Consider the following 16,037-nt stretch of genomic DNA (forward strand, 5'->3'; position numbering starts at 1 on the left):
AGTCAAAGTGAGTTCAGCTCATCTTGGGTTAACTTTCTAACCTCCCAAGTTTTTTCCTGGAATTAAAAGGAAAAAGAAATGCAAAACTTCTCTTCTTTAATTCAAAATGTTTGTTTCAATACTGTCCCAACTAAGTGTGTACTGCGTGTGTGGTTCACTAGTTGTGCTCAACCTCCCAAAAGAAGAAAAAAAGCTGTTTTGAAAATAGGTTGTCTAGCAATACACATGCAAGCTTTACATAAAAATATTCTCGACAAGACATGGTGACACAAACGGAACTATGTTGCACTTTTTTTTTTTTTTTTATGAGCATACAATCAGAAAATGAGAGATGCAGTCTTGCAGAATCTTTCTTCTGCTCCTATCGTGTGTAGGCTATTGCATACCACAATATGACAACAGATGTCTTCCAGCTAATTACGATCTGGCAAAGGCCAGGGCTTCTGTTTAAATCCTTTGTATAGGAAACTTTAAGAAAATTAGTTGGAGCAAATGGTAGCTTTTGGCTCAAATGTTTCATAGGCTTGCAAGCCTAGTAATCCCTATACCAACTACTAACTTTTTGATAACAAAAAACTGTCACAACAGCACAGTCACAATCATTACAATATGCAAATTTTCAACTTCACAAGCTTCAAAGTTCAACAAGTTTATACTTGGCAATCTCACAATATCTTCATGTTTAGGAAAGAATAGTCACCACTTTGCTATCAGCTGAGTTCGACTGATGTTAATCAACGATGGCACTATACTCAAAAGCATCGAAAAAAGGCTGAGCAAAATTAAAAACCAAAAGAGTTCATACTGGACTCGTCGTGGGAGTTTCCAGATAATGGTGATACAAGCGATGACGGGGTGACAATTTGTGATGAATCACTGTTCACTCCATCAGTCTGGTTCTGTACCTGAAACAAAACCAGGCAAAATAACATGAGTACAATGAATTGAACAGTCAATACAGTGTGTAAATAGCACGGGCACTTCATGTGTAGTATATAGGTGTACATTACAAAACTGACAAATTTTACATGTGTAGCGATGTTAACAAAATAGTAATATAAGCAAATAAATACTTATATAAGGATAATTACAGGGTCCATAGGATTAATGCCCATTATTTATTCATGAAATGCAGTTCAAATAAACTTAGTGGAATCACTCGACTTTGCAGAATCATTGATCAATGGCCCACAAAAGCTGTCACACTTTCCCACCAAAGGAAATAATTTCACTGTAATGCACCATGCCATAAGTGTGCTACTTCCTTACTGCAACCTGCACTGCTCATGTTTCCACCATCCACTGCCAAGTGTCACAGCATAAAAGTGCTTGATTAAATATTTCCAATTTTGCACAGGAATGTACTATCAGCGTCAAATGAAAGCCGAACAGCGGAGCGCGTGCCACAAGCATTAGAAACAGCATAGTGCGCGCCGTCCAGTCATCAGCGCAGACAGGCCCACACATCCGGTTTGGTAGTACAGCGCCACCCCACTGAAGTGCGATTTTTTTTTGCCTGTGTTCCCACTAGTGATTTTGAAAGGAAGAAAAAAAAAGAAAACAGACGCGAAAATTCTGCAACATTCATGCATTCGATCGGCAAACCTGCGCATCGCAGCATATCGCTCGCAGCTGCTACGGTATCCGGCATGGGCGTGCCGATCGCTTGTGGTTGAACAAGGTTGTGCTGGACAAGAAAAAATGATAGCTTGAAATCAACCACAAAGCGATTAGATGTATCTTTTTATCGTGCCCCGACGCTGACTGCAATGCAGCGCTGGAGTAAAAGCGAAGAACTGCGAGCGATACGACGAAAAGCGCTTGGCATGCTCACGCCGGCCACCGCTCTCACCATACGAAAACTGGAACAGAAGTGAAGATAACGCACTATAGGGGGATCGCGCAGTGCTGCCACACCGGATGTGCTCGCCTGTCAGTGGCGATGACAGGACAGCGCGCACTATAATGTTAACAGTGCTTGTGGCACGCGCTCCGCTGTTCGGCTTTCATTTGACGCTGATAGTAGAATGCCCTTATCAGCTTGTAGAGGGTCGCAACTATACCTGTGCAATGTTTTGGGACTAGATATTGGTTGCCCTGCCAGTAACAATAGTTCTTTAAAAAACCACACTCTTTTGCAAGGTGTTCTAGCAAGCCCCACAGTGCTTTGCTAATTTGTTAATTTCTTGTACATTTCCCAACTGGCCTACAGACTGGAGTGCATCAAGAAAAAGTTGAGTGCATCAAGTTGAGTGCATCAAGAAAGAAAGTTGTTTTTCACGAGACGGAAGGTTTGTTTACGAGAGCGTGCTGCTGTCACAATAGGGGAGTTCATAGCTGGAGAAATCACTAAAGTCTGTCAATTCAAAAATATTTTTTATTGACACAGGCTAAAAGTTAAACAGAGTGTAAAGCTCGCTTACCACATCCTTGCAAGCAGGCGCTGTGGGAGATGGCCTACTCTTCAGTGACTTGCTGCGCCGTGATGGCCGCACAAGGGTCAGGTAGTAGCCACTACCAAATCGGGTCTTTAGAAACAGTGATGATCCGCAGCAACGCAGGCGACCCTCGTTGATGACTGCGATCCGGTCACCCAGCAGGTCAGCTTCGTCCATGTGATGTGTTGTCATAATGACTGTGCGACCTGAAAGTGTGCAACCTCCAAATGTAGCATTTGACTAAAGGTCTTTGGCTATATAGTACTTGACTATAGTCTTTTCTGGCGTCCGCGACAAGGACTAAACTCGATTTCCATCCTTAAGAGCCGCACTTCGCTTGTGTGCAGTGGTTGGAAATGGACTGGGAGAAGTTCATTCCGATAGGCAAGGAGTTTGGCTTGTCAGGTAAAGAACTAAAAGAGTGGATTGACGAGCACCATAACAGAGAGCGCGATAAACGAGCTGAGGACAGGGAAGCAGTGCAAGTCGCCCATGAACAGGGGATCGCTCAACTGATGGGGGAACGAACTCTGCTGGAGACTAGATGTCATCTTGCAGAGCACGCGGCTCGGACAGTCGAAACCGGCAGAGAACGTGGGGAAAACAGCGGTGAAGCATTTAGAAGTCCCCACAAGCTTATTCCTCACGTGTGACCACCGCACGTGGGTTGCGAGCGGCATATGAGCTGGGTACCGAGGTCGTGCTGGACGTGCGACTGTAGCACGTCGGTCACGAGTGGCGCGTACGAGCCGGACACCGAGGCCGTGCTGCTGGACAAGGCGTCCCCTGGCTGCTGCCGTTACTGTTCCTGAGCGTGTTTGAACTGCATGAGTTGGTTCTCATAGGGGTTCTGGCTAATGAATGAGAATCGGTTGAACTTAGTTGAACAGTTACTGCACAAGCGAGTTCTGCTTTATGATACAATGTTTATGGCTGTAAACAATGCCAACAAGGCAAGCGCGAGAAGCTAGATGCAAGATATGCCCAATACTGTGACTGCTTTTCGAGCTTTTCACTATGCTATTTTCTACACTAAATCTACGGAGTAAACTCCAAGTTATAGCTTCCTTTAACACTTTTCAGACAGAGGGTCAGATAACGGTAGACTTTGGAAGCCACACTACATCAGACACTGAGAACCATGATAGCATACATGATTGGTTGAATCGCTTGTAGGCTATTCTTACAGGCAAATGCAGCAAGTGCAAAATATTGACACATGTGAAGATTCTACATGCACAATCTATAAGATGAGGAATGACCATGCAACTCTTGCCAACAATGACATTATCAGAAACTCACAGTCTATAGTTGGACAGCTTTCAATGTCGCACAGATGCACTTTTTGCAGATACTACTTGATCTTATGACCAAGTGGAGAAAAGATTTTGAGCATAAAAGGCTGCAGCACGCAATTTCAGGAGTCCACATTATTTAAGTCAATACACATATTCGTCCTGCCTTAATCTGAATAACCAGCACCATTTTTCTATGTAGTTTTACATGAAAACCAATGATACAATAGAAGGCTGCAATGAAGCTCTAAAGGACAGAATGAAACACAACTTTTTTTCATCTGTTGTTATTGAATTCATCAGTATTGATGTGTAACTAGCTCCTATGTACACTTATTAGGCGTAACTCATTTGAACTCATGAATCGCATTAGCTGCTCACATCAATGAACACACAAGAATATGTTTGCATGTTACGATTCAAACAAACAATACGTGCGCCACGGAAGCGAGAAGAGCAGATGCCTTTTTCCCCTCTTCCCGTGCGGGAAGCCATGCGAATTTTCTCGTGGAGGCGCAACCCTTTTGGAAACCGGTTGCAAATGTAACGGTGACGTGTGCGCGGAGCCCCGTGCCCAATAGACCAAGCCAAGAACAAGGTGGGGCAGTCGAAATCAGCGCGGCCGGCGAACGCTAGTAAGGGGAGAAGACTGCGAGCCATGACGAAGGAAGGAGTTCAGGTAAACATCTCGTTCCCATCCTTTGTCACGCCCTGCCATTGTTCGCCCCACGATCGACCCCGGCAAATGTCGCAGTCATAACTAGCCTGCTTCCATGTGAATCCTCTGGAGCAATAAACGTTGTTGTGCTTGTTATTCTACCATGTGTTGTCGTGTTTATGCTTGTCCTGGTACAGCCGAAGCCCAGCTACACAAGGCGAGCAAAAGGGAGCTGGCCGTCAAGCCTTATGCTCAAAGGCAGCATGCGAGAACCCGAGACTACAAATTATACCCTGCACACCTGTTCATTGTAACGTACAAAAACATTTTAGAGTACGGAAAACACTGGAATAACTTTCAACAAAGTTTAAAGAATTGAAAGAGTCATACCTTGCTTGTACTTGAGCATGAGGTCCCAGATCGCTCGCCGTGCATAAGGGTCCACGCCAGCTGTCGGCTCATCCAGTATTACCGTACGGCTCCCGCCAACAAACGCAATGGCCACAGAGAGCTTGCGCTGCATGCCACCTAAATGTTTCCAGAAAGTAAGGAGACAAAGAAAAAGAATGATCAGACTTCAACGGTTCCTTTGGCTCTGAACTCATTTATTGCAACAGCAGCTATCTGTGAAGACCAACTTCTTTGTGGAGCACACATCGCCTTCGTCCACTACCGTATTGCCTGTTGTCACCTTTGAAATGCGTACATGCCCAAACGCCCCGATTTTCAGAGTCTGTGCATCGCACAAAACTCCGCAACGAATTGCTAAGTGTGAATGTCGCGCGACAGCTCAGTAGTTTGGCTCCAAGTGCACGTTGCCACAATGGCATGAGTTCAATCCCCAGAGACTGCAGGCAAAGTTTATTTTTCTTCACCACATGGTGACGGTGAAGACGTGGCTTATAAGCAGCTTGCTCATATGCTTATGTCGAGTTTAATGGTGCAGAATCAACTAAGGCTATGCTGTGCAAACCACAGGATGATAAATATCAACGAGAAATCTAACCAACCGCAATTTCATTACTGTAAAGTTTTTTTTTTTTTTTTTTTTGCCAGTGTCACCTAAAAACTTAAGAACATCTGTAAGGGGCACAAGTGGAACATATCCTAATGATAAAGTGGGGTGTAAAGGCATGTGCAATCTGTATAATTTACAAAAGTATTTTCGTCCTCGTGTTTCAATAGCACGGCATGTAATTAAAATGTGTGTTCTTGGCATTCATTGCATATAGGTGGTTGTTCGTTCCTCAATAAATAGTTGTGCGTTAGATGGGTGTGCACTATACGTAGTGAGCAAAGAACCGCTATAATAAAACGCTCTTGGTGACGGCAAGTTTTCCATTAACCAAGAAGAGGTTTGAATGAGTTGTCCTGATGACCGATGGCGTAAAGGATAGGATGGACACCACAAACCCTGTTTAGAGCTTTTAACTGCTGTGTGAATAGACTACGGAAAACGAGAAATTATATCCCTCGACTGGCGACATAGTACTTTGTTTAGCTGGTTGCGAATGACTCACCTGAGAGGTTACATGAGTATTCGTCCCTCTTGTGGACCAGGGTTAACTCGCGCACGAACGAGTCAACTTCAGATCCAACCACATCCGCTGTAAGGCCTTTGAGTCGAGCATAGAACCAGAGATGCTCAGCAACTGTCAAGCTGCGATAAAGAGAAACATGTCAATCGCTGTTGTTGCTGTCTGCATGATACATTAGTGACTTTGCGCATGTTTTTAATAAAAGCTTCAAACAAAAATGCAAGCAATGGTATAGCATTACTTCAAGCACTGCAGTTTCATTTTGAAATAACAAATCTATTTACCCAAACGAAGCTTTAAACAAACACTACAGTACAGGGTGGAGAACCATAAGTAGGAACAAGAATGCTGTGAATTACTGTTCTGAGCAAACAGGACACAAACAACATTTTAAGTAAAGTGAGAGGTGACGGCACTCTTCAATGTCACGGCACTCTTCAATGTCACGCCACATAACAAAATATTTGGTGTCATACGACCACCACACTGTTTGACAAGGACAAAATACAACGAAAAGCAATGACTTTATGCAGCAATATGTCAGTTTTAAGAAAAGTGTTTTCAGACATTTGCGAATGCAGATACAAAGAAATCTACTTTGTTGTTCAAAGTGGCTGCTGTTTTCTTTCACATTTTGCAATGCCCCAATTATGAAAGTGCAAGGCAAAAAATGTAGAATTACTTGTCAAAAAGGACGTTGTATTGGGGACAGGTGCCAAGGCTTCGACGGATGATGTCCATCTCAGTTCTGATGTCTCTGCCATAGATCTCAGCCGTGCCCTGTGTTGGAGGGTATAGACCTGTGAGGATGGAGCTGAAAAGGAGCAAGAAAAAAATTTAGGAGCATTAATTCAAGCTGTAACTATGATATTAACCTAGGCAGCTTAAGGTGAAATGTTGTCAATGAATCTTTTAGGTTGCGCATGCTCCTGCTAAAGCGCACTTCTGAAACATCAGCATTCAGAGTGCAGACTATATTCTGACCTTTTGTGCCATCTGGATGTTATGTGACAGTACAGTGGCTAGTTGCACTATATAAAAACACAAACGTGAACCACATCTAGGCAGTGTTCTTGTGAATCGCACTGCTTGAAAATGCAAGAGTGTAAAGTTTATTCTTCTGAACCAGGGCATGTCTGTGAATGTGCCCAGAATTAAGATCAATGTGTCGCTGCACATGTGATGCAATGCGCTCACTGTACTTGGTTTGTTGGTGTTCTACGCTTCAGATATTTTAGGGTCTTGTTGCCCAGAGACTGATTTTTAACCACAGATGTTTAGTGCCTCCATGCATGTAGTATAGTAAGCTGATGAGCTCGATTGTTGGCTGTCAATTCCACCACATGCCAGAAACAAGACACAAAACAATTTGTGGTACAGTTTACAAGAGGAAAGCACATATCAAGACTCCAAAATGAGTGATGATCGCTACTCACATAGTGGTCGTCTTGCCAGCCCCGTTGTGGCCAAGGAATGAAGTGATCTGCCCCTCGTAGAAGTTGAGGCTGAGCTCGTTGACAGCCGCCCGGTCTGCACCAGTGTACACCTTGGTCAACTTGCGGATGAGCACTCCAAGTGGCAGGTTACGTGGCTCTTCCTCCATGTCTTCTGTCCTTCCTGACGTCACATGCAGTTGATGAAAGGAGGAAAGGCACTTTTATTCATCATTCATTCATTTTCCGAGCATACAGTCTTTTTTCATCTCGAACACATTTTTCAAAAACAGCCTTTGACGTTTACCTGGATCATACCACTACAGTCAAATTATCTGCCCAGGCGGACATCATTTGCAAGAAAAATCAAAGAATTTAATTCCCTAATTAAACGAACTACATTAATTAACTATTTAGTCACAACCTTTTCGGCACATGTTTATAGGGGAACGCTGGAGGGAATCATCGTAGAAGTCTACTTCTTTGTTTCTACTAACAAAATGGCCATGTATATTAAGATAACTGCTGTCAAATTGTTTGTTCAATTTACGTGATTACACCTGTGGAATTGCGAAGCACGGCTCATGGTGTAACCCTGTTGTGACAGAGCGCGAAGCCAGTGTCGTAGATAAATAGAGTGGTGCAGACGAAGACAACATCGAGAGCGAATGGGTGAGCGCAAGAAGCCGACGACGAAGAAGCGACGCGCACGAAATCTGACGCGCCGTCAAAACAAAATACTAAAAAGAAAGTGACCATTAAGGGCCGTACACAATGGGTGACGTAGGAGAAAAGGAAGGACGAAGAAGAGATGTGGGAGAGACCCTAGAACGGCGTGGTAGTGTTCAGACGCAAGTGAGCGCCGAAGAAGTGAGTGTCCGCCGGGAGCGGGAGTAAGCCATCAGGCTGTGGGCCCGAGCTTCCAGACTCCTACCGGCAGAACCTGGTCTGCCTAGCCTCTGAAGCTAGGACAAGGTCCCACCGCGTGACTGGAGTGAGCTGTCAGGGCCACGGGCTCGAAGCTTCCAGATTACTACAGGCAGAACCTGGACTGCCTAACCTACTGAGCCAACAGAAGGTCCCTTCTCGAAGTGTTGGTGAGTCGCACCCCGCTCTCATTCTAGTGTGGTTCTGTAGTCGGACACACCCAACAACTGTAGCATTAGAATTGCAGGTGACTTTAATTTGTGAGAACCGTCTTTCTTATAAGCAGTGTAGAGTGCTCTTTATTTTTTTATCCTTTGTTTATGTGTGTTTGGTTTCCGCTTTCTATATGTAAATATACATTCTTCTTTCACTTCTGAGATCAAACGCTCTCATCCTTCATTTGAATAGAAAATATGGATAGCGAGATTACTTTAAGTCACTTTCCATAAACGAACCGTGACAAACCCCTCTGTGATGTGGTAGGGCAGCGTAAAATTAAGCTTTGTCATCATCATCATCATCATCATCATCATCATCATCATCATAAGGCTATATTTATGTACACTGCAAGACCAAGGGCTCTCCCTGCAACCTCCAATTAGCCCTCCCCTGTCTTGCGCTAAATGATTCCAACTTGCACCTGCAAATCTCCTAACTTCATCACCTCCCTAGCTGCCGTCCTCGACTAGTAACTCTAATGGTTCTGCATTAAATGGCCTGCCCAACTCGTAATGTCCATCAGAATATCGGCTATCAGTTTGCTCTCTGATTATTTTCCTGTCTCTTCACATTGCCTAGCATATTTTTTTTTGTTCCATCGCTCTTTGTGCGGTCCTTAACTTGTTCTCAAGCTTCTTTGTCAACCTCCAAGTTTCTGCCCCATATGATAGCGCCGGTAAAATCCAATGATTGCACACTTTTCTTTTCAACAACAGTGGTAAGCTCCCAGTCAGAATAATGCCTGCCGTATGCACTCCAACCCAATTTTATTCTTCTGTAAATTTCCTTCTAATGACCAGGGTCCCCTGTGATTAAGTGACCTAGATAAACGTACTCCTTAACAGACTATAGAGGCTGACTGGCGATCCTGAATTCTTGTTCCCTTGCCAGGCAATTGAACATTACCTTTGTCTTCTGCATGCTAATCTTCAACCCCACTCTCACACTTTCTCGGTCAAGGTCCTCAATCACTTGTTGATATTCATCCCCAGTGCTGCTGAACAGGACAATGTCATCTGCAAACCGAAGGCTGCTGAGATATTCGACGTTGATCCTCACTCCTAGGCCTTCCCAGTCTAAGAGCTTGAATACTTCTAAGCATGCCGTGAATAGCATGGGAAAGATTTTGCCTCCTTGCCTGACCCCTTTCTTTGCCATAGCGCGTGATAAAGTGGTCCGTCTATCACCTGCTGCTGAAGTGACAAGGCGTTGGATTAGGAGCTGCACAAAGCGTCAATTGGCATCAGACCTTGGGAAGGGAGAAGCAGCGACGGTAGTTTCATTTTATGACACAATTTTAGGTCACAGAGGGGCTGGACTCGCTAGCAAGCCCCGCTTCGTGGTGCAGAGTGTATAATCTGGTAAATTGAAAGTATAATTTGTTGCCAGTTATTTTGGTCTACATGGCCATTTTCAAATGCGGTAAAATTCATTTATGCCGATTCCCTTCAACTTCCCCATATAAACATGTGCTGTATAAAGTTTGTTACAAACTGCTTTGGTTTTTCTTACAAATTATGCCTGCCTGGGCAGATAATTAATCTGTAGTGATGTGATTCGCGTAAATTTCATGTTTCTTTTAAAGAAGTGTTCGAAGAAAAAAGATACACTGTAAAACGCCTATATTCCCTGCACACAAGCACGTTATGTTCACAGATGTAGACGCATTTTTCTTTTTACAAGACTGTCAAAAAAGAAAGTTATGCATTATTACTCACACAGAAACAAGGCACACAATGAATGTCATGTCAGTAAGGGAGCCTTGTTAAACCCTTTAAATACTAATCCTTAGCTGTGCTTTATCGAAGCCTAGCTGTTTGTATCAATATCGGAAATGACGAGCCATATTCATTCAGGCCACACATTTTCTTGCTTTGCTTGTCAGAGATGAACTGTGCTCGTTTTGCATAAGCAATTTACTTTTGCCACTTGGACACAGTTCTTGAATGCTTTCTACTTCTTTTGTTGTCATCTGTTCAGATAACTATTCACAAACCTTACACGTGTGCGAAGGGAAAGTCTCTTTTTAAGCATGTGACTTTCAACAACATTTAGTGTGAACAGAAAGAAACTGCCCATTTTTCGAATCCGGATATACTACTGTGCAATAATTTGCTGGAATAAGGAAGGATGGTGAATTTTGTACACTTTTGTATGAATAACTTGGGAGTTAAAGGGCATTTAAACCACTCTGAGCTAAAGGGTGAGCGAGCAGTTCCTCTCTCACCTTCGCTACCCTCCCCGTGGGTGCTCTCTGCTCCTCACCGCATACTTCTCTAGAAGATACGTGGACACATCAGTACTGAACGTCAATCTTGTTTGAAAATACCACCTACTCTAGCTTATCAGAACTTTGTGCTTTTTTTGGCTACACGCTGTTGCCGCAGCACACACAGTGCAAAACACACTACGCAAGGTGAAATCAGTGGGTTGCGCACAACATGCAAGCAAGAGTACGAGGAAAGAGTGGCCGTGAGACTGCATGGCAAAGGCGTGTTGGCCATATATGGACACATATGGACCACTCGGACAGCTTCTACACTGATGGCTTTACGTGCATGACCCTGTTGGTGTCACAATGTGTGAAGAAGGCATAGAAAAAAAAAAGCCGGCACATCCCACTGCCTTGTGGGAATCGATGCTATACAAAGCAGTGTGCGTACCAAGTTAACGAAACGACCATGAGAGGACCAAGACCTATGCGGCTCTTTCATGACCTACATGACACGCATGTCATGACATTCATGTCAGTAAGTCCTCAGGAGTCCCTTTAGCTACACCTAAGAGATCTTAAGGCGAAAGCTTTAGTCATGCTCCTGAATATGACTTCGACCATCAACCTTTAGCCGTTTCCTTCACTTAGTACCACATCCAAACCCATTCCATTGGTTTTTGAGTGTTAAACTTTTTTTCGCCGAGTCATTCTCATTTTTGCTGAGTCATGCATATGACTATGACTTCTACCAGCGTCCTTTAGTGTTCCCACGTCCGAACCCATTCCAGTGGTTTTTGAGTGTTAATCTTCTTCGCTGAGTCATTGTCATTTTTGCCGAGTCATGTTCATGACTATGACTTCTAACAGCACCCTTTAGTGTTTCCTTCACTTAGTACCCATGTCCAAACCCATTTAAGTGGTCTTTGAGTGTTAATCTTTCTGCTGAGTCATTGTCATGACCTACATAACACGCATGTCATGACTTTGTCATGACCTATCACTTATGTTCATCGTACACTCCTGTCATACTATGCCAACTTTGGTACCTACCAAGTTAACGAAACAACCATGAGAGCACCAGGACGTAGGTGGCCGTTTCATGACCTACGTGACACGGATGTCATGATATCATTTGTGTTCGTCATATACTACTCTGGTCTGTTCAATGCATTCACTGTACCCTGAGCTCTGCCGAGACAGACACTGCCACTAAAGGGGTCACTAATGCGGTCACCATAGAGACTAGGCGCATGCATGCTAACTGATCAAGTTCGAGTTATCTGGCGAAGACTATTTTAGGATCGAAATAACGAAAGTTTAGGTCCATAGAAATGCATTGCCTTATGCTGGTACCTTTGATCAGGATCGAATTAACTGAAAAATTGAATTAACCGGAGTCGAATAGCAAGCTTAAAGGACTTGCACAGTGCTGAAATGGTTCAAATACTTAGAAATACTTTGAAATACATTATGTCCCTCTGAAATACTGACACTAAGGTCCTAGCATGAAACTTTAAAAATGGAAGTCTGGCCTTCGTTCTCTCTTCTTGTAATCAACTTTTTACTGCAAGATTAACAAAAATACAGTTTTGAAATAATACTTTACCAATCTAAACTGACTCAATGTCTCTCATTAGTGTCTTTTGTGGAGTGAGGTGGCAATATATCACCAATAAAACATGTTTAACATAATGCTTGAATGCAGTACTGTTACGCTGAGTCAACCAACTGCATGAGATGCCTGCAAATATTTTTTTTTCTAATCTGGTCTAATCTAATCACTCTACCTTATCATCTGCTGCTCTTGACTGCACTTACCTTCACTGGCACCACTTCTGCTACTCTAATAAACCACCGGTTACCTGCTCTATACATTGTGTTATCTGTGCCCACCTTCACTTCCTTTTAAAGAAGTACTGCCATTACATTTCCTGTTTTTCATCTCTTGCTTTAAGGTCCCCAACCTCGAAACCATAGAAAAAATACTGGCAAGGCTCAGAGCACCTTAAATTATTTACACCTGTAACATCTTTTTTAACAAACATTTCTCAAGGAGGTGTATGTGTTGTGACGTCATTATGGAGAAAATGGTCACAGCAGGACACCACAATGCTTCAGCACCCACTCTGACTCGCTCGGTCGTCTGTTATGCTGCTACACTGTGCGGCTACTAGCAGGACTTGGTGGCCGCACAGCGAGTAGCAGACTACAGCAGCATAGCAGACAACCCAGTGAGCTGGAATTGGTATGTGCAAACCATATTTGCTCTCTAATCCGTGCCGTTGCCTTCTAGTAATACGTAAATTAACAAATGATGTGACTAACCATTCAAGCTAGCCGTTCCATTACATGACTCCCATGCCGACTTTCTTGGACTGTCGGAATGTGAAGAACCGCACCAGTAGGACTTGGTGACAAAGAAGTACCATGGCTTTGGCACTCCATACTGCCCTGCAGATTAAGAAAGAGCAAAACTTCAAGCTAGTACTTGGGTAAGCACGAGCATGACAGGCCCTTCGGATTGCCTTTGTGAACCCTTGGCTTAAAAAGTTACAACAAAGTTCATCAAAGCACAGTTTCAAGGCCCCATGATACAGGAGTGACACTGTGCTATCGAATACCTGCTGCTCATAATGTGCTGCGCACATCAAGCGGCACAGTCAACTGAACAAACTGACCAACAGAAGGCAGTTGATCAGAGAGTTTCTTGCCTATGTAACCAGCAGTATTAAAAGCATACCCCTAAGCACATCCCATGTGGTGCAGATATTTTATGAGAGGAGTAACACTACAGTTAACTTATTAACTGTCCTCAAGTCCTGAATTTCTCAAGGCCTCCAGCATCCAACAAAATGAAAAGCTGGGTTGGAGCTCATTGGTCGAAATGAATCATAACAATAGACAAATTAAGCTCCAACCCCATCTAAAGACAACATAGAAAGCATCACTGAGTTTCACAAAAGCATGCCTACTTCACAGTGAGTAGGAAGTGACTCTAGGCTGCTGACTGTGTTTCCACATGACTTTTTTTTTTTTTTTTTTTCACTTCTGATAAAGTAGGTTTGTCTCTAGTCTAATACATGGCCTGAAAACAGTGCGCATTTATTGTCATTGTGTGCTCACCAGGAAAGACAGCCTCGATGTACCACGCGAGCACAAAGTAGAGCACAGCGTCGAGCAGCAGCAGGCCCATGACGTGAGCGATGGAGAAGGTGTCCGGGGGCAGGCCTCCCCGGAGCAGGTTGTGCCAGTGCACGCCAACGCCTTCCTCCTCAAAGTGGGCAAAGTAGCTGCAGCCGAGGCCGAAGGCCACATTGGGCACCAAGCTCTGTGAGATGCAAGACAGCACATGCGGGTCATATGTTGTCGCTTAGAAATACTTTTGGCACATGTTAGGCTTGAATAATGAATAAATCGATGTGGAAAGCCAGGAATGCACATATTATGCACTACATATGCTAGAACAGAGACAAACACTGCTGCCATCTAAAGTAAGTGTGCACAATTACATTAACGAAAGTTGGCGTGTTATGTCACATAGAAGTGACCCAAAACATACTTCTTTCTTGTCTTGTTTTAAGCTGGCCTAATTTGGTTTTAACTGCCATAGTCAGTGATTTCGCAAACTTGGTGATGAATGGGTTAACTGCACAGCATGTCATGATAATGACTCAAAGCTGCAACAACTTGGAGTTGCAATGATAAAATTTGCAATGTCTGAATGTTGCAACAACAGATAGTTGCAACGACCAAAAGCCACAGCGACTGAGAATCCCAGTGACCGAAAGTTGCAAGGACCAAAAGTTGCAAGGAGTGAGCAACTATGCACAGCCACCTGAAGGTTGACCCTCGCTTTCCTCAAGCAAAGAGTTGAAGAGTATGACAGAGAGGCACTTACAACAGCGCTCTTTTGGTGAAGACTGAGGCGGTCCTTCCAGAGCTTGACAAATGGATAGGGCAGGTAGCAGGTGAAGAAGAGGATTCCGCCAGCTGCAGCCGCAATGTTGGCCCGCGAGAACAGGGCAGCCACGAGAAAAGCCTTGCACACAATGGACGCCCCGAAGCAGGCCAGGAACACAAAGATTACCACCGGGTCCGAATGGTCCAGCACCTGACCAAACTGCGCAACACAAAGACGTTCAAGGCATTCAGTCAACATTAGCACATCACGAGTACAGATGGAAGTCGTTCCTTACCAACAAGTGCTGCTTGGCATCTGATAAAAGATGCAAATTGCCAAGCCAAGATCTCACATTTGAACCAACAGTGTTTTGAGCTTTCGAGTGCACTGAATGAAGTGCAAGAACTTTGGACTATTGCTATAAAGCTTCAATACAGCACAATACAAACTACAACACATGATGCCTTTGTAACTGCTCTGCAGAGACACTACTTAAAATGAGAATGCAATGAGAATATGAGGTTAGGAAAGTGTGAACTCGGAACAAAACAGCAGCAGGGCATCTGCCACGCACACACACCTTTGTCACCTGCTCATCAAAGCCTCAGTTGCTTTGCCCTTGGTTGTTTCTTTGTGCCTTTTTTCTTTTTTTTCCTTCATGACACAAAAATTGTAAATGGTTCATATAGGCCTTGTTCCCTCCGTGTTCTTGTTTTAAGCAGTCTTTACACTTCAGATCAAGAAGCAATTTGGATTAGTAAGTACAAGGAATTAGAGGCTGGTTATGTTACTGCATACTTATTGCATACATATTGACTGGTTATGTCAAACCAGTCAATATGCGCTAACTAGCCCAGCAAGATAGTGTGTCGCTGTACTAAAACTTTTCTTTATAAGGCTACTAACTCCAATCAGTGGCAGTTAGGAACACCACAAAATTCTAAATTCACATCGTAATTTTCAGTTCAGTGTTTCATTACAGCGAGATGCAAGTGAGAGCTTTGTAAGGAAGAAACACTAAGGAACAGCACAGGAACAACATGCCTTGAGAATGCAGGTGAGGAGAACTGAAGAGATGAGCATGAAGCCAAATGCGTCGATGAACCAGGAGAGCCAGAGGACCCCACTTCCCAGGCCCATGACGCGCATGACCTCCTTGAGACGCAGCTCCTTTTCCCGGACAATGCTCTTGATGAGCATTGCAAACGAGTAAACCCACGAGAGTACCATGAACATGGGGAAGGACTCGGCTATTGTCACAATGAACCTGCGTTTGGAGCAGACAGATAAGATAAAGGCACACAAACATCAGTTCCACATCTGGACAGTAAGAACTTCAAGACCGCAGGAACAGAGCACTGATTACACCATGTGCATAAATGCAACCAAATGCAACCGAGTTGAGCGTACAGT

The 16,037-nt window shown here is 43.8% G+C and overlaps 1 protein-coding gene across 2 annotated transcripts in view; it reads right to left on the reverse strand.

Moving 5' to 3' along the window:
• LOC119433343 (phospholipid-transporting ATPase ABCA7-like) overlaps nt 1–16,037 on the reverse strand; it is a 103,252-nt gene that overhangs the window by 47,735 nt on the left and 39,480 nt on the right. For both annotated transcript variants that reach the window (XM_037700499.2, XM_037700496.2), the window contains exons 15-24: nt 15,669–15,891; nt 14,622–14,843; nt 13,847–14,051; nt 13,049–13,174; nt 7,366–7,546; nt 6,612–6,743; nt 5,912–6,051; nt 4,782–4,919; nt 2,424–2,644; nt 806–905 (exon numbers count right to left, since the gene is read on the reverse strand). In XM_037700499.2, coding sequence (XP_037556427.2) covers nt 806–905; nt 2,424–2,644; nt 4,782–4,919; nt 5,912–6,051; nt 6,612–6,743; nt 7,366–7,546; nt 13,049–13,174; nt 13,847–14,051; nt 14,622–14,843; nt 15,669–15,891 — 1,688 coding nt within the window. The remainder of the gene's footprint in view (nt 1–805; nt 906–2,423; nt 2,645–4,781; nt 4,920–5,911; nt 6,052–6,611; nt 6,744–7,365; nt 7,547–13,048; nt 13,175–13,846; nt 14,052–14,621; nt 14,844–15,668; nt 15,892–16,037) is intronic.

The sequence above is a fragment of the Dermacentor silvarum genome, chromosome 11, assembly GCF_013339745.2.
Source record: "Dermacentor silvarum isolate Dsil-2018 chromosome 11, BIME_Dsil_1.4, whole genome shotgun sequence".
In the NCBI taxonomy this organism is placed as follows: Eukaryota; Metazoa; Arthropoda; class Arachnida; order Ixodida; family Ixodidae; genus Dermacentor; species Dermacentor silvarum.